Source organism: Neoarius graeffei, chromosome 6, assembly GCF_027579695.1.
Source record: "Neoarius graeffei isolate fNeoGra1 chromosome 6, fNeoGra1.pri, whole genome shotgun sequence".
Lineage (NCBI taxonomy): Eukaryota > Metazoa > Chordata > Actinopteri > Siluriformes > Ariidae > Neoarius > Neoarius graeffei.
Window position 1 is genome coordinate 83,227,956 of NC_083574.1, and position 22,062 is coordinate 83,250,017.

Here is a 22,062-nt window from a genome sequence, read left to right on the forward strand (position 1 = left end):
CTCTGCGGCATGCGTTTGACCAAGTGAGAGTAATCGATGGTCAAACGCTCCCGCCGAACGCCACCCCGTCCTTCCCCTACTTCGCGATTATGAAGGATAGATTATACCGAGTGACGCAGGACACTCAAACTAAAGAGCGAGTCACGCAGCTTTTAATTCCGAAGAGCCGCCGGGAATTGGTATTCCAGGTGGCTCACTTTAATCCCATGGCCGGACACTTGGGGCAGGATAAAACACTAGCCCGAATAATGGCCCGTTTCTACTGGCCGGGGATTCGCGGCGATGTCCGTAGGTGGTGTACGGCATGCCGCGAATGCCAGTTAGTAAACCCAGCGGCCATTCCAAAAGCGCCTTTGCGCCCTCTACCGTTAATCGAGACCCCGTTCGAGAGAATTGGGATGGATCTCGTCGGGCCATTAGATCGGTCAGCACGAGGGTACCGCTTTATATTAGTTCTGGTGGACTATGCAACGCGATACCCGGAAGCAGTGCCTCTGCGCAATATCTCAGCACGCAGTATTGCCGAGGCACTCTTCCGCGTCATCTCCTGAGTTGGAATCCCGAAAGAGATTCTGACTGATCAAGGCACTACGTTTATGTCACGAACACTGCGCGAACTGTATGGGTTATTGGGGATTAAGCCGATCCGCACCAGCGTGTATCACCCACAAATGGACGGTTTAGTGGAACGATTCAACCGCACCCTCAAAAATATTATTAAAAAATTCGTAAGTGAGGACGGACGTAACTGGGATAAGTGGCTCGAACCCTTGCTGTTCTCAGTGCGAGAGGTCCCCCAAGCCTCCACGGGGTTCTCCCCGTTTGAATTATTATATGGGCGTAAGCCGCGCGGCATCCTGGACGTGCTGCGGGAAAATTGGGAGGAGGGACCTTCACAAAGTAAGAACGAAATTCAGTACGTTATGGACCTGCGCGCAAAACTCCACACACTCACGCACCTAACTCAGGAGAATTTGCGGCAGGCCCAGGAACGGCAAGCCCGCCTGTACAACAAGGGTACGCGCCTTAGAGAGTTCACTCCGGGAGATAAGGTACTCGTACTGTTGCCCACGTCGAGCTCCAAATTGATCGCCAAGTGGCAAGGACCCTTTGAGGTCACACGGCGAGTCGGGGACGTCGACTATGAGGTGAGGCGAACGGACAGGGGTGGGGCGCTACAGATTTACCACCTCAACCTGCTTAAACTCTGGAACGAGGAGGTCCCCGTGGCGTTGGTGTCGGTAGTTCCAGAGAAGGCGGAGCTGGGGCCGGAGGTTCAAAAAGGGACATTGGCATCGCGTACCTCTCCGGTCCCCTGTGGAGACCACCTCTCCCCGACCCAACTCACGGAGGTCGCCCAGTTGCAGACCGAGTTTTCGGATGTGTTCTCGCCCCTGCCCGGTCGCACTAACCTCATAGAGCACCACATAGAGACGCCCCCGGGGGTGGTAGTGCGTAGCCGCCCTTACAGGCTACCCGAACACAAAAAAAAGGTGGTTCGGGAAGAACTTCAGACCATGCTCGAAATGGGCATCGTCGAGGAGTCCTACAGTGACTGGAGCAGCCCGGTGGTCTTGGTACCCAAGGCTGACGGGTCGGTCCGGTTCTGTGTGGACTATAGGAAAGTCAACGCGGTGTCTAAATTCGACGCGTACCCAATGCCTCGTATTGATGAGTTGCTCGATCGACTCGGCACTGCTCGCTTTTATTCGACACTGGATTTGACGAAGGGATATTGGCAGATCCCCTTGACTCCACTATCCCGAGAAAAAACGGCCTTTTCCACACCGTTTGGTTTACACCAATTCGTCACCCTTCCGTTTGGGCTGTTTGGGGCGCCCGCGACGTTTCAGCGGCTGATGGACAGAGTCCTCCGCCCTCACGCCACGTATGCAGCAGCATATTTAGATGACATAATCATCTATAGTAATGACTGGCAGCGGCACCTCGAACATCTGAGGGCTGTCCTTAGGTCACTGAGGCGAGCGGGGCTCACAGCCAACCCAAAGAAGTGTGCGATTGGGCGGGTGGAAGTACGGTATCTGGGCTTCCACTTGGGCAACGGGCAGGTGCGTCCCCAAATTAATAAGATGGCAGCAATTGCGGCCTGCCCGAGGCCCAAGACCAAAAAGGGGGTGAGACAGTTCCTGGGGCTGGCTGGCTATTATCGCAGGTTTATACCTAATTATTCGGACGTCACCAGCCCGCTGACTGATCTCACTAAAAAGGGGGCACCAGATCCGGTCCAGTGGACGGAGCAGTGCCAGCGGGCTTTCTCAGAGGTAAAGGCTGCACTGTGTGGGGGGCCACTTCTACACTCCACTGACTTTTCTCTCCCTTTTATGTTGCAGACCGATGCGTCGGACAGAGGGCTGGGGGCGGTTTTGTCCCAGGAGGTGGAGGGGGAGGACCGCCCTGTCCTGTATATCAGCAGGAAGCTGTCGGTGCGTGAGGGGCGCTACAGCACCATAGAGAAAGAGTGTCTGGCCATCAAGTGGGCGGTTCTCGCCCTCCGGTACTACCTGCTGGGGCGCCCTTTCACCCTCTGTTCGGACCACGCGCCCCTCCAGTGGCTCCACCGCATGAAGGATGCCAACGCGCGGATCACCCGTTGGTATCTGGCGCTCCAACCCTTTAATTTCAAGGTGGTCCACAGGCCGGGGGCGCAGATGGTCGTGGCGGACTTCCTCTCCCGTCAAGGGGGGGGGGAGTCGGCTGCAGGCCGGACGGCCGCCCGGCCTGAGTCGGGCGGTGGGGGTATGTGGCAGCGGGGGCGTGGTCAAGCGCCGGTCTGTGACAGGAGGGCGGAGTCAGGGAAGGTAAGTGGCAGAATCACGTCACCTGAGAGCAATTAACCTGTTTGTGTGTCTTCCCAGTGACTGCGCCCTATATCAGGAGGGAGAGCGAGAGCAGAGGGGCGCAACCCTGAACCAGACGCCAGTTGTGTGTGTGTCTGTGTAAGAAGTATTGCTAGACTGAAAAGTGTGGCAATAAAGCCAGTTGATAAAACCTGATCTCTGTCCTGCCGTCCTCTGTGCTCCACCCACACGTAGGGTCGTTACAATGATCCAGAAGCACAGACGTCTTCTCTGGGCCAAGGCTCATTTAAAATGGACTGTGGCAAAGTGGAAAACTGTTCTGTGGTCAGACGAATCAAAATTTGAAGTTCTTTATGGAAATCAGGGACGCCGTGTCATTCGGACTAAAGAGGAGAAGGATGACCCAAGTTGTTATCAGCGCTCAGTTCAGAAGCCTGCATCTCTGATGGTATGGGGCTGCATTAGTGCGTGTGGCATGGGCAGCTTACACATCTGGAAAGACACCATCAATGCTGAAAGGTATATCCAGGTTCTAGAGCAACATATGCTCCCATCCAGACGACGTCTCTTTCAGGGAAGACCTTGCATTTTCCAACATGACAATGCCAAACCACATACTGCATCAATTACAGCATCATGGCTGCGTAGAAGAAGGGTCCGGGTACTGAACTGGCCAGCCTGCAGTCCAGATCTTTCACCCATAGAAAACATTTGGCACATCATAAAACGGAAGATACGACAAAAAAGACCTAAGATAGTTGAACAACTAGAATCCTACATTAGACAAGAATGGGTTAACATTCCTATCCCTAAACTTGAGCAACTTGTCTCCTCAGTCCCCAGACGTTTACAGACTGTTGTAAAGAGAAAAGGGGATGTCTCACAGTGGTAAACATGGCCTTGTCCCAACTTTTTTGAGATGTGTTGTTGTCATGAAATTTAAAATCACCTAATTTTTCTCTTTAAATGATACATTTTCTCAGTTTAAACATTTGATATGTCATCTATGTTCTATTCTGAATAAAATATGGAATTTTGAAACTTCCACATCATTGCATTCCATTTTTATTTACAATTTGTACTTTGTCCCAACTTTTTTGGAATCGGGGTTGTAAATAAATAAAACCCCACAAATGCTTACCTGTGCAGTCTTTGAATCGGGAAACATTTTTTTTTTTCCTAGCTGCGAAAAATGGTCAGCCACAGTCGGGGGGACGTTGTGTTCCACAAGAAATAGGCGGAACATAACTTATGCAGCCGTCACAGAAGTCTGGGCAGTCCGTGCCAATGTACTTGCACCAAAATGCTGCTACATAGACTTGAAGGTCTTGCATTTAACGACGCAGTCTTTATGTGCCTTGGTTTGGAAATGCAATTTCAGGTCATAAAAACCTGAAGCTGCCACTTTAATGTGCTTTCTGCACATAATGAATATTGGGGGCCATTCGAAGATGCCTGGATCCATCCTTTGTCCTCTCCATCCAGAGTTTCCCATTCCTTCAGATATTTTTCAGTTCCAGCATGTTTTCTCTTTGCCATTGCATTTCCAGATGCCATTTTTAAAAGATAAAATTTGTCAAATTTGATGTGCACACGAAGACTGCTCAACTACAAATGACCGCGAAAACCATGTGCAACTATAAAACCACATAAATCGATAATAGTTCCGTTTCACTGGGCATGCATGTTTGAAAAAAATAAATGGTGGATGCTAAGAAAATTTTCTCGGAGTAACGGAAAAAATCTCTGATACAAAATGTAATTTTCTCATATGAAAATCAGTGTATGCTGTATTAGCCAAAAAATTGCATTTTTCTGTACAAAATACGGGGAAACCGTATAACTTGACATGTATGAAAATGTGTATGGATGTTTGATAGATTATGAAAAGGCATTTGACCGGGTACAACATACAAAACTGATGCAGTGCCTTGAAGCTATTGGAATGAAACGAAAATATCTAAGCTCGATGAGAAATTTATTTTGGAAGCAATGGGCATGTATAAGAATGCAGAATGGTCTGTCAGAAGAAATACTTATAAAAAAGGGAGTGCGTCAAGGTTGTGTCTTGTCTCCTTGTTTGTTCAACTTGGACACAGAAGTGATCTTCCGAAGCATTGAACATTTTGGAGGAATTAATATTGGTGGTACAACTTTAAATAATCTTAGATATGCTGTGGGTGGTAGAAAAGGGCAACTGGACTTGCTTGAAGATTCTTGAAAACGTTTCACCTCTCGTCCAAAAGGCTTCCTCAGTTCTGTCTGACTAATAGGGAGTATCAGATATTTATCCTCTCCTGGCTCAGAATCAGAATCAGAATTCTGATGACCAGCTCATCTAAGGTGTCACTGAGGCATCATGTTGGTGTGGGTCGCTGGAGGCTGGGTGTGGATGGCGAGTCATTAGGGTGATCAAAGGATTGCCCGTTAGGGTGATCAATGGCAATCTGACTCTCTCTGTCCTCCTGTGAGTCCCCGAAAACAGCTGGGTCCTGGCGTACACCCAGCCGTCTGGGAAGAGTGTCCAAGACCACCTTGTAGATGGTTGACAAATGATGTCTTAGACCCCCACCTCTGTTCAGTGATGGCCGTTCCAGGTTTACAAAAATGGCTTCTTTGACTCCTCGCTCATACCAACGATCCTCTCTGGCTAAAATGCGTACGTCACAATCCCGAAATGAGTGTCCTTCATTGTTAAGATGAATGTAGACAGCCGAGTCCTGGCCTGAGGAGCTGGCTCTCCTGTGTTGGGCCAAGCGCCTGTATAGCGGTTGCTTCGTCTCCCCAATATACGAATTTGTGCAATTCTCACTGCACTGAATTGCATACACTACGTTGTCCTGTTTGTGTCTGGGTATTCTGTCCTTAGGGTGGACCAGTTTCTGCTTCAGGGTGTTATTGGGTCTGAAATGTACTGGAATGTTGTGTTTGTAGAAAATCCTCCTGAGTTTCTCAGATAGACCAGAAATGTAGGGAATGACAATGTTCTTGCGTTTGTTCCTGTTATCATCCTTGTCAGTTATGTTCCTTTTTATGCTCTTTAGGAAAGCCCAGTTGGGATAACCGCAATTCTGAAGTGCTTTCTTGATATGGTTCTGCTCCTTCTCTTTTCCCTCTAATGTTGTAGGAATGTTCTGAGCCCTGTGTTGCAAGGTCCTAATGACCCCCAATTTATGTTCCAGTGGGTGGTGAGAGTCGAAAAGTAGGTACTGGTCCGTGTGTGTGGGTTTCCGGTAGACCTCGATACTAAGGCTTCTGTCTTGTCTAATGTGTACATCACAATCCAAGAAGGCTAGATTATTCCCACTGACATCCTCCCGAGTGAAGTTGATGTTGCTATCCACTGCATTGATGTGTTTCGAGAAAGCTTCCACCTCCTGGATTTTGATTTTAACCCAAGTATCATCCACGTATCTAAACCAATGGCTGGGAGCAACTCCTGCAAAAGTGGTCAAAGCTATATGTTCCACTTCCTCCATGTATAAATTAGCCACAATAGGGGACACTGGTGATCCCATGGCGCATCCATGCTTCTGTCGGTAGAAACTTTCATTAAACTGGAAATAAGTGGTAGTCAGGCAGAGGTCAAGCAGGGTGCAAATCTGATCCGTGGTGAGTTTCGTTCTATCCAGTAAGGAGCTATCCTGAAGGAGTCGTTTTCTTACAGATTCGACTGCTTCTGTGGTGGGAATGCAGGTGAACAGAGAAGTGACATCGTAGGAAACCATGGTTTCATCTGAATCTAGTTTGAGGTCTGCAACTTTAGAAGCAAAATCTTGGGAATTTTTGACATGATATGGTGTATTCCCAACCAGAGGAGCCAAGATTGTGGCTAGGTGTTTAGCAATGTTATATGTGACCGAGTTTATACTGCTGATAATAGGTCTGAGAGGAGCTCCTTCTTTGTGAATCTTGGGGAGTCCGTATATGAGAGGCACGGCTTCCCCAGGGTACAATCTGTAGTAAAGAGCTGATGTACACATTAGACAAGACAGAAGCCTTAGTATCGAGGTCTACCGGAAACCCACACACACGGACCAGTACCTACTTTTCGACTCTCACCACCCACTGGAACATAAATTGGGGGTCATTAGGACCTTGCAACACAGGGCTCAGAACATTCCTACAACATTAGAGGGAAAAGAGAAGGAGCAGAACCATATCAAGAAAGCACTTCAGAATTGCGGTTATCCCAACTGGGCTTTCCTAAAGAGCATAAAAAGGAACATAACTGACAAGGATGATAACAGGAACAAACGCAAGAACATTGTCATTCCCTACATTTCTGGTCTATCTGAGAAACTCAGGAGGATTTTCTACAAACACAACATTCCAGTACATTTCAGACCCAATAACACCCTGAAGCAGAAACTGGTCCACCCTAAGGACAGAATACCCAGACACAAACAGGACAACGTAGTGTATGCAATTCAGTGCAGTGAGAATTGCACAAATTCGTATATTGGGGAGACGAAGCAACCGCTATACAGGCGCTTGGCCCAACACAGGAGAGCCAGCTCCTCAGGCCAGGACTCGGCTGTCTACATTCATCTTAACAATGAAGGACACTCATTTCGGGATTGTGACGTACGCATTTTAGCCAGAGAGGATCGTTGGTATGAGCGAGGAGTCAAAGAAGCCATTTTTGTAAACCTGGAACGGCCATCACTGAACAGAGGTGGGGGTCTAAGACATCATTTGTCAACCATCTACAAGGTGGTCTTGGACACTCTTCCCAGACGGCTGGGTGTACGCCAGGACCCAGCTGTTTTCGGGGACTCACAGGAGGACAGAGAGAGTCAGATTGCCATTGATCACCCTAACGGGCAATCCTTTGATCACCCTAATGACTCGCCATCCACACCCAGCCTCCAGCGACCCACACCAACATGATGCCTCAGTGACACCTTAGATGAGCTGGTCATCAGAATTCTGATTCTGATTCTGAGCCAGGAGAGGATAAATATCTGATACTCCCTATTAGTCAGACAGAACTGAGGAAGCCTTTTGGACGAGAGGTGAAACGTTTTCAAGAATCTTCAAGCAAGTCCAGTTGCCCTTTTCTACCACCCACAGTTTACTATGACCTGGATGATTGAGAATCTTCACAGACATGTTTCCACGCATTTTGGGATGAGAACCCTTCGACTGGTGCGGGAGTATGAGAAGTGTTCCAGAAAACTGGCAGACTACAGAAACCACCTGCGTTTTAACCTGAGATGCCGACAAACCAACATTATCCCCACTAGCCTACGCCTATTTTCAACGGTTAAAGGACACAGAGCTGAGATAATCCTGCAGAAAGCCCAGAAGTGGCTTCTCAATGAGAGAGTGAGACAAGTACATTTCACCATCGATGCTCTCCAGAACAAGACTAAACTGAGGTTTGAGGAGTTGACAGCCCTTCTTCCCAGTGAAGTTTTGGAACGAGTCTCTGATCTCACTGAGAAGGCACAGCTTTCACAACACACCAAAGGTAAGGAACGTCAGATGCGCAAATTTCAAAAATTGCTGTCTAAAACCACCTCCTCTGGCAAGACAGAAGGTCTGACTTGGAGGAAGAAATCTGACCAGGCTACACAACCGGACATAGAAGAGAAATGGGTGAAGAACTTATCCAACAGGGTACTCACCCAACCAGAGAGAGATGTCTTATCCAAGGGTCTTAACTTTGCAGTTTCACCTGAGCGGATACCGGTAGTAGAACTCATCACAGCCACAGAGACAGCCATCAGGAACAACAACCTGACCAACACGGAGTCAGAACAACTTAGACTGAAGATATCAGCTGCTCTATCCAGTGCGAAAGCACCCCCCTCCAACCTCACCAGCCAAGAAAGGAGGGCTCTTACAGTGCTTCAAAGAGACCGGAACATCACCATCCTTCCTGCTGACAAAGGGAGATGCACTGTGGTGCTAAACACAGCGGACTACCACTCCAGGATGACCAGTCTCCTCAGTGATACAACCACTTATGAAACATTGAGGAGGGACCCCACAAGTGGTTACAAAAAGAAAGTTGTTAGCTGCTTGCAACAACTAGAAAAGGACCAAGCCATCAACCGAGCTCTTTACTACAGATTGTACCCTGGGGAAGCCGTGCCTCTCATATACGGACTCCCCAAGATTCACAAAGAAGGAGCTCCTCTCAGACCTATTATCAGCAGTATAAACTCGGTCACATATAACATTGCTAAACACCTAGCCACAATCTTGGCTCCTCTGGTTGGGAATACACCATATCATGTCAAAAATTCCCAAGATTTTGCTTCTAAAGTTGCAGACCTCAAACTAGATTCAGATGAAACCATGGTTTCCTACGATGTCACTTCTCTGTTCACCTGCATTCCCACCACAGAAGCAGTCGAATCTGTAAGAAAACGACTCCTTCAGGATAGCTCCTTACTGGATAGAACGAAACTCACCACGGATCAGATTTGCACCCTGCTTGACCTCTGCCTGACTACCACTTATTTCCAGTTTAATGAAAGTTTCTACCGACAGAAGCATGGATGCGCCATGGGATCACCAGTGTCCCCTATTGTGGCTAATTTATACATGGAGGAAGTGGAACATATAGCTTTGACCACTTTTGCAGGAGTTGCTCCCAGCCATTGGTTTAGATACGTGGATGATACTTGGGTTAAAATCAAAATCCAGGAGGTGGAAGCTTTCTCGAAACACATCAATGCAGTGGATAGCAACATCAACTTCACTCGGGAGGATGTCAGTGGGAATAATCTAGCCTTCTTGGATTGTGATGTACACATTAGACAAGACAGAAGCCTTAGTATCGAGGTCTACCGGAAACCCACACACACGGACCAGTACCTACTTTTCGACTCTCACCACCCACTGGAACATAAATTGGGGGTCATTAGGACCTTGCAACACAGGGCTCAGAACATTCCTACAACATTAGAGGGAAAAGAGAAGGAGCAGAACCATATCAAGAAAGCACTTCAGAATTGCGGTTATCCCAACTGGGCTTTCCTAAAGAGCATAAAAAGGAACATAACTGACAAGGATGATAACAGGAACAAACACAAGAACATTGTCATTCCCTACATTTCTGGTCTATCTGAGAAACTCAGGAGGATTTTCTACAAACACAACATTCCAGTACATTTCAGACCCAATAACACCCTGAAGCAGAAACTGGTCCACCCTAAGGACAGAATACCCAGACACAAACAGGACAACGTAGTGTATGCAATTCAGTGCAGTGAGAATTGCACAAATTCGTATATTGGGGAGACGAAGCAACCGCTATACAGGCGCTTGGCCCAACACAGGAGAGCCAGCTCCTCAGGCCAGGACTCGGCTGTCTACATTCATCTTAACAATGAAGGACACTCATTTCGGGATTGTGACGTACGCATTTTAGCCAGAGAGGATCGTTGGTATGAGCGAGGAGTCAAAGAAGCCATTTTTGTAAACCTGGAACGGCCATCACTGAACAGAGGTGGGGGTCTAAGACATCATTTGTCAACCATCTACAAGGTGGTCTTGGACACTCTTCCCAGACGGCTGGGTGTACGCCAGGACCCAGCTGTTTTCGGGGACTCACAGGAGGACAGAGAGAGTCAGATTGCCATTGATCACCCTAACGGGCAATCCTTTGATCACCCTAATGACTCGCCATCCACACCCAGCCTCCAGCGACCCACACCAACATGATGCCTCAGTGACACCTTAGATGAGCTGGTCATCAGAATTCTGATTCTGATTCTGAGCCAGGAGAGGATAAATATCTGATACTCCCTATTAGTCAGACAGAACTGAGGAAGCCTTTTGGACGAGAGGTGAAACGTTTTCAAGAATCTTCAAGCAAGTCCAGTTGCCCTTTTCTACCACCCACAGTTTACTATGACCTGGATGATTGAGAATCTTCACAGACAAATCTTAGATATGCAGATGACACCGTGTTATTGGCAGAAAACCAGGAACAACTGCAAAAAATAGTAGGCCAAGTTAATGAGATAGGAAAAGACTTTGGTATTAAAATAAACACAAAGAAAATTAAGACAATGGTGATCAGTAAAAAGACAGATAATCCTAAAGTAGACGTACAGATAGATGGAACCGACATTGAGCAGGTAGAGAAATTTGTGTACCTGGGTCAACTCATAACCGCAGATGCCAAATGTGAGAAAGAAATAGCAAGGAGAATAGAAATAGCAAGAGGTGTCTTTAACAAAATTTATTTCACATAGAATTGGCTTAGAAACAAGAAAGAGTTTATTGAAGTCTTCTGTTTGGTCTACACTTTTTTATGGAGCTGAAACATGGACAATAAATAACCAAATGCAAAAAAGACTTGAGGCCTTTGAGATATGGGCTTACAGACAGATGAATAAGATTTCTTGGACTGAAAAAGTAACAAATGAGGATGTGCTGAAGAGGGTAGATGCTAAGTGAATGCTTCTGGAAGTACTTAAAGAGAGAAAACTCAAGTACTTTGGTCATATACAGTAGTTAGACATGACAGCCTCCGTTATATTCTACTGGAAGGCCAGATAAACAGCAGGCGAGGTCAAGCCTGGCCCAGAATATCATGGGTTATGAACATCAGGGAATGGACTGGCATGACTTACATAGAGGCAGTACGAAAAACACAAAATCGGAAAGAATGGCATTTCATCACATCCCACCCTCGACCAGAAGAAGGAACATGAAGAAGAAGAGGAGTAGTTATTGCCTGAACCTGATTTCCTCTGAATGGCCCAGTGGAGAGTTGAGTGGACACACGTGATATATATGTTTTCACCATGTTCTGTCAAAATGACATAAATGACTCCCCACATCTCTTCAGTGATGTAGACTCGGCCCTAGTGGACATCTCTGGGGAGGAGCACTGATTGTGAGGTCCCGTACAATCGAAACCCTCAGGCGAGTCAGGGAGGGGATTCCCCGCCGAGGCTGCGTTAGCATGAGCATGTAGCCTATGGGAAATGATAGTGTCTTGGATTAGCACAGTGTCTTAGTGTGAGCATGTAGCCTACAGGAAATGAATAGTATGTTGGATTAGCACTAATCCCATGTTTTGGAAAATTGAAAAATGTTGTCTTGGGCCCCTCTGGGATGTCACCAATCCATGTGCAAAGTATGGAGTATGTGTGTCCAGCCATGTCAATTTGCATAGGTGAACAGACAGAGAGGCAGACAGCCTTCCTTTAAAAGTATAGATATTTCATAAATAAATAAACCAACTAATAATCTAATGCTGGGATCAGACTACACAATTTAGGCAACCATGGTGCCATAAATTCTTATGTCTTGGTTGGGAGACTGGCAACACTACAAGTTTGACCTTGACCACTCATCATTAACGTCCTCATGTGTTGTCTGGAGAAAGGTTAAGAAATTATTAATCACATCTATCAAGGAACACATCGTAGGAGTTGCCAAACTAGGCGAGAAAATACAAAACATTCTGACATGCTAGATTTTTCGTCAGGGTGCCGTGGGGCGTCCTAGATGTCATATTGCTGGCGTTCGAATTATGTCATAGTACAAGGCCTGTTCGTCATTCCCAACATCCATATTTGTGTCCGCCACTGGAAGTTTATCAGCCATGACAAAACTGTGTCATAATCGGGCTGAATTCATGGAGTCTGATCCTGGCATTGTTTAAACCACCTCAACCTTGACCAGGCATTTACTAAGGATAACTGAGTAAATGCTGTGAATGCATCATTCATGTTTGTTAATAAAGGCAGTCTTTTTTTGTTGTTGTTGTTCAGCAAGCTTCATATATGAACTGAATGAAACCTCAAACATGTGAATTTTTAGTTTGTTTTTTTCTCCCACAGAATCCTCACCATGCACACCTCTAGTCTCAATCAAATGCCTCTGAACTTTCTGCCAGTCTTTCTTTAAAACAAACAAATAATGCAGGTCCTATTCATATCTGTATGTGTATCAGCTCACAACAGAGACTCTGTTCATTCTCTCATCTCATCTCATTATCTGTAGCCGCTTTATCCTGTTCTACAGGGTCGAATAATATATATTGCAAATCGTACATTGGCGATAGCTTTCTGCAAGGGAAAACCTTATTACTGATTTGTCAATATTAGGAGAAATGATACTTTTTAGCCATATTCTTTGGCACACACACTTGTTCACTTAAGAGACGGGGAGACAAGAGGGAAAGAGGAATAGAGAGTGAGAAAGAGTGAGAGATAATGCACAGCTCATCAGTTTCTGCAGATAAACTCATCATCCTGTCTTTGAGAGCCTCCAATCTATATTTATTGTTTCAATCCCACAATATTATCGACACAGTATGAAAGCTGAGAATTTATTTGCCCGGAAAGCAATAACACCCCAAAACAGCTCAGAATCAAGTTTTTGACCAAAAAATCTGGTTTCAACATAAATGGGCCATTTGAGATTTCTGACAAAATGATAGAATATATTATATATAATTCTGAATCTACTTTTAAAACTTAATGCAGTTTTGTGAGTATGTTCCTTAATAGGATTATATTGCTCTTCACTAATAAGTCAAAATAACTTACTGCCAGCAACACACTTTTAAATTGAACAAGGTTAACTCTAGAATCCCAAGTCACCCAGACTCGGTTGAAGCACTTAAAGAATCTATGTAATACTTCATTCCCACTCACAGTGAAAACCATAAATTTTCCATTATACTGTAATGGTGTCGTGTAGGAATGGGAGCAACTTGACAAAGTTAAAACATTAATCTATCCCCTGGTAACCGAGTACCATTTATGGAAATATTTTGTTCTGGATCCAGTGGGACTCGTACGGTAACTGTCAGATTTACATGTCATGTCCAGTCGTGACATAAAAGATGTCGTGATATTGTGACGGCACTACACATATGGTCTCAATGTAAAGCAACCACCAGCAAACTCAAAACATCCATCCATCCATTATCCATAAGCTCTTATCCTGTGCAGGGTCGCAGGCAAGCTGGAGCCTATCCCAGCTGACTATGGGTGAGAGGTGGGGTACACCCTGGACAAGTCGCCAGGTCATCGCAGGGCTGACACAGAGACAAACAACCATTCACCCTCATACCTATGGTCAATTTAGAGCCTCCAATTAACCTAACCGGCATGTCTTTGGACTGTGGGGGAAACCGGTGCACCCGGAGGAAACCCACGCAGACACGAGGAGAACATGCAAACTCCACACAGAAAGGCCCCCGTCAGCTGCTGGGCTTGAACCCAGAACCTTCTTGTTGTGAGGCAACAGTGCTAACCACTACACCATTGTGCCAACCAAACTCAAAACAACAAGCAAAAAATATTTGCATGGATACATTCCAGGATCTAACACGGATAGCTGAAACCAAACCTTCCATAAAGCTTGTTTTTCATGTACATGCATGCATACCTTTGATAAAGTTTCATTTATAAACTACACACAATGACATCGATGGCAGTAACAAATAACTAGATAGGGGGTGTGACTATAGTCACAGTGATTTGTGTGAGCTCTTACAAACTGGGACGTCTGGTCACCATACCCTATAAATCCGGAATGGTAAGAGATAGAGAATGACACATAGTGAGGCAAAAGGTCCATTTTTCATGGATCATTCTGGTATGGTGATCCAGATCAGCACCAAAAGTCATTGCAATTTAATTCAGCCCAGATGTACAACCCCAATTCCAAAAAAGTTGGGACAAAGTACAAATTGTAAATAAAAATGGAATTCAATAATTTACAAATCTCAAAAACTGATATTGTATTCACAATAGAACATAGAAAACATATCAAATGTCGAAAGTGAGACATTTTGAAATTTCATGCCAAATATTGGCTCATTTGAAATTTCATGACAGCAACACATCTCAAAAAAGTTGGGACAGGGGCAATAAGAGGCTGGAAAAGTTAAAGGCACAAAAAAGGAACAGCTGGAGGACCAAATTGCAACTCATTAGGTCAATTGGCAATAGGTCATTAACATGACTGGGTATAAAAAGAGCATCTTGGAGTGGCAGCAGCTCTCAAAAGTAAAGATGGGAAGAGGATCACCAATCCCCCTAATTCTGCACCGACAAATAGTGGAGCAATATCAGAAAGGAGTTCGACAGTGTAAAATTGCAAAGAGTTTGAACATATCATCATCTACAGTGCATAATATCATCAAAAGATTCAAAGAATCTGGAAGAATCTCTGTGCGTAAGGGTCAAGGCCGGAAAACCATACTGGGTGCCCGTGATCTTCGGGCCCTTAGACGGCACTGCATCACATACAGGCATGCTTCTGTATTGGAAATCACAAAGTGGGCTCAGGAATATTTCCAGAGAACATTATCTGTGAACACAATTCACTGTGCCATCTGCCGTTGCCAGCTAAAACTCTATGGTTCAAAGAAGAAGCCGTATCTAAACATGATCCAGAAGCGCAGACGTCTTCTCTGGGCCAAGGCTCATTTAAAATGGACTGTGGCAAAGTGGAAAACTATTCTGTGGTCAGACGAATCAAAATTTGAAGTTCTTTATGGAAATCAGGGACGCTGTGTCATTCGGACTAAAGAGGAGAAGGACGACCCAAGTTGTTATCAGCACTCAGTTCAGAAGCCTGCATCTCTGATGGTATGGGGTTGCATTAGTGCATGTGGCATGGGCAGCTTACACATCTGGAAAGACACCATCAATGCTGAAAGGTATATCCAGGTTCTAGAGCAACATACGCTCCCATCCAGACGACATCTCTTTCAGGGAAGACCTTGCATTTTCCAACATGACAATGCCAAACCACACACTGCATCAATTACAGCATCATGGCTGCATAGAAGAAGGGTCCGGGTACTGAACTGGCCAGCCTGCAGTCCAGATCTTTCACCCATAGAAAACATTTGGTGCATCATAAAACGGAAGATATGACAAAAAAGACCTAAGACAGTTGAGCAACTAGAATCCTACATTAGACAAGAATGGGTTAACATTCCTATCCCTAAACTTGAGCAACTTGTCTCCTCAGTCCCCAGACGTTTACAGACGTTTACGTAAAGAGAAAAGGGGATGTCTCACAGTGGTAAACATGGCTTTGTCCCAACTTTTTTGAGATGTGTTGTTGTCATGAAATTTAAAATCACCTAATTTTTCTCTTTAAATGATACATTTTCTCAGTTTAAACATTTGATATGTCATCTATTTTCTATTCTGAATAAAATATGGAATTTTGAAACTTCCACATCATTGCATTCCGTTTCTATTCACAATTTGTACTTTGTCCCAACTTTTTTGGAATCAGGGTTGTATTCTGCATGTGAAATTTGGTGATGATTGGTGGAAAACTGAGGGAGAAATAGCATCCTAAAAACATGAAGAAGAAGAAGAAGAAGAAGAAGAAAGTAGAAAGATCCTGAGTGAGAGTAACAATTTGCACAATGAATAATATAAAACAGCTATAACAATATACTGGAATAAATGTTAGGGTCTCTCTCTTGAATGAATGGGATTCTGACATTTCCACTATGTTATCCTGGTTGAGGCGCAGAGATGGATGCAAGTGCGGAAACCTTTTATTTACACAGAATATTCAAAGCAGAAAAAAAGCAAAAAAAAAAAAAAAACACCAGGCATGAGAACATAATATATGTAAGGGCCACTTCTGGAAAATAAAGACAAATGTAAGACAAACTAACTAATAAATGAAAGTGAAAGCAGGTGTGTGTGGTTAATGGCATCTGTAAGCAGGGTGTGTGGGAATTGTAGGGTCATGCTTATATGCTTCAGCAAATCAACGGATATGGAGTTCCCTCTGTATCACCAAAATTTGCTATAAATAGCCTTTACTTGAATAAAATAAATGTTCAGAAACAGGAAGACACCTCTCTCAAAAGAGACGTGATGCAGCCCAACATTCCAAAGTTTTAGTAGATTTAGGTGGTAAATCTGTAACGCCCCACCTGTGTCCGTTCGCCTCACCTCATAGTCGATATCCCCGACTCGCCGTGTGACCTCAAAGGGGCGATCAATTTGGAGCTCGACGTGAGCAACAACACGAGTACTTTATCTCCCAGTGTGAATTCCCTAAGGCGCGTGCCGCTGTCGTACAGGCGGACTTGACGTTCTTGGGCCTGCCGCAAATTCTCCTGGGTTAGGTGCGTGACTGTGTGGAGTTTGGCGCGCAGGTCAATAACACATCGAATTTCATTTTTACTGGTTGAAGGTCCCTCCTCCCAGTTTTCCCGTAGCACATCCAGAATGCCACGTGGCTTACGCCCGTATAATAATTCGAATGGGGAGAACCCCGTGGAGGCTTGCGGGACCTCTCGCATTGCGAATAACAGGGGCTCGAGCCTTTTATCCCAGTTGCGTGTGTCTTTGCTTACAAATTTTCTAATTATGTTTTGAGGGTGCAATTAAACCGTTCGACTAAGCCATCCGTTTGTGGGTGATAAACGCTGGTGCGGATAGGCTTAATTTCCAGTAACCCATACAGTTCGTGCAGTGTGTGTGACATAAATGTAGTGCCTTGATCAGTCAGAATCTCTTTGGGGATTCTGACTCAGGAGATGATGCGGAAGAGTGCTTCTGCAATACTACGTGCTGAGATATTGCGAAGAGGCACTGCTTCTGGATATCTCGTTGCATAGTCCACCAGAACTAAAATAAAGCGTTATCTTCATGTTGACTGATCTAATGGCCCAATGAGATCCATCCCAATTCTTTCAAACGGGGTGTCGATTAATGGCAGAGGGTGCAAAGGCGCTTTTGGAATGGCCGTGGGATTTACTAACTGGCATTCGCGGCACACCGTACACCACCTATGGACATCGCCGTGAATCCCTGGGCAATAGAACTGGGCCATTTGGGCTAGTGTCTTATCCTGCCCCAAGTGTCCGGCTATAGGATTAAAGTGAGCCGCCGGGAATATACATTCCCGGCAGCTCTTTGGGATTAAAAGTTGTGTTATTGGTTCCTTAGTCTGAGTGTCCTGCGTCACTCGGTATAACCTATCCTTAATAATGGAAAAATAGGGAAAGGACGGGGTGGCATTTGGGTGGAGAGTTTGACCATCGATTACTCTCACTTGGTCAAACGCATGCCGCAGAGTCTCGTCTCGCGACTGCTCTAATGGGAAATCCGTGAGGGAATCCCCGAGAGAGGGAGGAGGAGCATGCTGCTCCTCACTATGACGCGGTGATGATGTAGATGGCTCTGTGACAGCTGCTCCTGCCGATGCCACTCCAGGACCTCCCCCCGCTGAACTATGGCAGGCCCCACTCTATACTAAATGCATCATTAATTCCCAAAATCCCAGCCAATCAGTCCCCAGAATTATCGAGTGGGTAAGGCAAGGATTAACCGCCGCCTTTACTCTAAATTTTTCCCCTCGAAATAGAATGTGGACTGACACTAAAGGGTAGTTGTGAACATCCCTGTGCACACACAACACCTTCACCAACTGTGCTCTTCCCAATGCCTCGTCTTGCACCAGGCTTTGGTGGATTGAGGTCTGATGACAGCCGGAGTCTACCAAAGCCTGATATGTATCCCCTTGGATACTCACCGGTATGCGATACGCTCCAGCCTGATCAAGGGCGGTCCCTGGCACGTCAGGGATCCCGACCACCGTGCCCACCTCCATCGCCGAGCACTGATGCTGGAGGTGCTCCGGTTCCCTGCAGCGCCAGCATACTGGCCCAGGCTCTCTCCCTCCATCAGTGTTCTGGAGATCACTCACCTGAGGGGGGGAGACATAGACAAGGAAGTAGGAAATGATAGGGCACCGCGGGTACAGCGGGCCGGCTGGGGTGGAGCCGGCCCCCACCTCTGTGGTGGGGGAATGGGGCAAGGACAAGGAACAGAGGGAGAGGGAGAGAGAGAAGCGAGAGGAGAAGGGGAGACATGCTGTCCTGCCATCGGAACGGCCGTCATATGGTCCTCCGCCAGCTCGATGGCCTGATCCAGCGACGCCGGGTGATGGCACTGGACCCACTCTACTGTTCCTTCTGGAAGTCGGGTGACGAATTGTTCCAGCACCACCAGATCGATGATTTCCTCTGCGTCACGGTTGTCAGCCCTCAGCCACCGCCGGCAAGCATCCCAGAGTTGCTGGCCAAATGTGAACGGCCGGCCAACCTCCTCCAGGCGCAGCGTGCAGAAGCGCTGCCGTTGCTGTTCCAGGGTGCGACCCACGCGTTGGAGGACAGCCCTGTGGAGGTCCGCATAGACCAGCCGTCTGTTGGCGGGGAGCTGTAGTGTGGCCAGCTGCACCTCGCCCGCTAGCAGGGGGAGGAGCCGTGCCACGTGCTGTTCCACCGGCCAACCCCATGCCTCTGCTGCCTGCTTAAAAAGAGTGAGGAAGGCTTTGGGGTCATCATGTGGACCCATCTTTGTTAGGGTGAGGTGGGGAGGGTCCGCGGCAGCGGTGATCGTGGACCCCGCTGACGCAAGCAGGTGCCGGAATGCCTGGCGATCTTCCTGTTGTGCCAGCACCAGGGCTTCAAACCGTTGTTCCTGCTCCTTCCGGAGGGCAATCAGCGCCTGGTGCTGGCTCTCTTGGGCCATGGCGAGGGCATGGACCAGGTCCTTGAAGGGGGAGGACTCCATGTGGCTGTTCCCTTCTGCACTCCATCCTGGGTTTCAGCACCACTGTTGTATCTGACCAGGTGGGTGGAGCACAGAAGCACGGCAGGCCAGAACTGAGTTCTCAAAACTCTATTTTCAGCTTTTCAGCTAAGCCTTTCACACTCTCCCAGCCACACACGCACACACACAAGTCTTCGGGTTGGGGAGAGAGCTCCCTTTCTCTGCTCTCTCTCTCTCCTTTTAAAGGGTGTGGTCACTGGGGAAGACACACAAACACAGGTTAATTCCCATCAGGTGCAGTGATTCCACCACTTACCTTCCCTGACTCCGCCCTCCATTCACAGACCACCGCTTGGCCATGCCCCCACTGCCACACTCACACAATAACAGATTTCGTATGTAAAGGGCTTTAAACACAACAACAGGATGTTTCCCTATCATAAAGGATTCCATTGATCAACCCCTTATGGAATCTAAGAACCATTAACTATTGGAACACTCTTGGGATTTTTTTTTTCTTGGAGTGCAGTGTTGGTAAAACATATCCCACAGAGGATATTGCTTTAATATCATGGGATAGTCATTATATTACAGGTATTTAGCAGAAGCTCTTATCCAGAGCGATGTACAACATACCCAGAGCAGCATAGGGGAGCAGTTGGGGGTTAGGTGCCTTGCTCAAGGGTGCTTCAGCCATTCCTGCTGGTCCAGAGAGTTGAAACAAAAGCTACTTCTCTAACCATTAGGCCATGGCTTCCTCCATGATCATAATCAAGAGATAAGGATTCATTCTGTGTGTCACATACATATTTTACTGTTGTATCAAAACCATGTACACTACAGTGCTTTTGAAATCTTGAATCTGATTGGTCTGAGGGTGTTGATTAATTTTCCATGGCAACACCCCTGACAGTAGGACAGCTGCAAATTACAGCTTTATATTAATACGCTTGTTTTAATATGTTATAAATTTTACATTAATAATTAATTCCTGGGGATGATTCACATAGACTAAACCCAATAAATAAATAAATAAATAAACTGAATAAATTTGTGTTGTTATTTAACAAAGAAAATTGATATGGTGAAGCTTTCTGTGAGGAGAGGTTTATTTTGCATTTATGGAAGGAGTCTCCAGTGTGAGTGCTTTGCAACAATCACTAAGTTTTTGGCCATGTGAATAACATCTTCAGAGCACTTTGAGCTTGCTAGTTTTTTGGTAACATGACAAATACTGTTGACTAGAGCTGAGTTGAGCAGATGGATATCCCCCAGAGCTCTGCCACTCACTGACATGCATGATATTCTTTCTTTTTCCCTGATGCAGTTCCACCAGATAACCCAGTTATTGATGGAGGCCCTGTGGTGAGCCTGAGAGCTGGAGACCCACTCAACCTGACATGTCATGCTGACAATGCCAAGCCTGCTGCCTCCATCATCTGGATTCGAAATGGGGAGGTGCTAAATGGGGCCATGTACTCGAAGGTGAGTACAGATTTAGCTCTGACCAGGAGGCTATCATAGAGGGAGAGAGAACATTTCATTACATTACAGGCATTTAGCAGATGCTCTTATCCAGAGTGACGTACAACAAGTGCAAAAGTCAGGTTCAAGAAATGCTGAACTTCTAGACAAGAAGGTTCCAGTGCCACATGAACAAATGACAAAGTGTAATATTCTGATGAAGTACCAACAATTGGCAAACAGCCAAGCAAAACAATTCAACCATACAAATGAGCCGATAAAGTAAAACCCAAAGGAGAAAAATAACGCTCCAACAGTTAACTCCAGGCAAGACAGTACACAGCCTGGGTTGTTCAAGACCGCTATGCGATTACACAGTGGGCAGGGAAGCAAGGGAGAGGTGCAGCCTGAAGAGTGCTTGAAGATGGTCAGGGAGTCAGCAGTTCTGACCTCAATGGGAAGGTCATTCTACCAACAAGGAACCAGGACAGACAGCAGTCTTGAGTGGGCTGGGCAGGAGCGGAAAGGAGGAGGGGCCAGGCGACCAGTAGTAGCGGAGCTTAGGGATCTGGCTGGTGTGTAGGACCAGATCAGAACAGGCTTGTAGTACTCAAGTTCAGGACTCGGACTTGAGTCTGACTGGTGCCCTAATTTTAAGGACTCGTGACTCAACTTGGACTTGAGCACTGATGACTCAGGACTTGGACTCGGACTTGTGCATTAACTGCATTCAGACTCGTAAATTGGAGATGAGGACTCTGATTTTTTTCTTTATTTTTTGTAACATGCCATAATAATTTGGCATAAGATATTTATATCTACATTAATTTTTGGACTATTTTGTGCAAGAGTTTCATACCTGCATGCCTTGGCGTGTGCATCAGATAGACTCTTGGGCACAATTCGGACAGTGCATGTGCCAAGTGAACCCTCGTGCATGTGCCGTAAATGACTCACACCTGGACAGGATTAAGGCGCAATCAGCATGCCTGTATAAAAGCTGTGAAAACACACTTACTTTGCAAAGTATTGGGTTGCGTTGCTGATGCATTACCAAGCCTGATTTCCTTGTTTGGTTTCCTGATCCCTGATTTCCTGTTTCTCGTCTTTGATTCTGCCAAGTCTGCAATAACCTGTTTGTGCCTCGCTTGACCTATTGCCTGTTTCAATGTTTTATGATTTTGCCTGCCATTCTGGATTGTTTACCATCTTTACTTGTATTAATTAACACACCTTCTGCACTTACATCC

The 22,062-nt window shown here is 46.1% G+C and overlaps 1 protein-coding gene across 1 annotated transcript in view; it reads left to right on the plus strand.

Moving 5' to 3' along the window:
- kirrel3b (kirre like nephrin family adhesion molecule 3b) overlaps positions 1-22,062 on the plus strand; it is a 541,192-nt gene that overhangs the window by 404,742 nt on the left and 114,388 nt on the right. Inside the window, exon 4 of the mRNA XM_060924114.1 lies at positions 20,676-20,833. Coding sequence (XP_060780097.1) covers positions 20,676-20,833 — 158 coding nt within the window. The remainder of the gene's footprint in view (positions 1-20,675; positions 20,834-22,062) is intronic.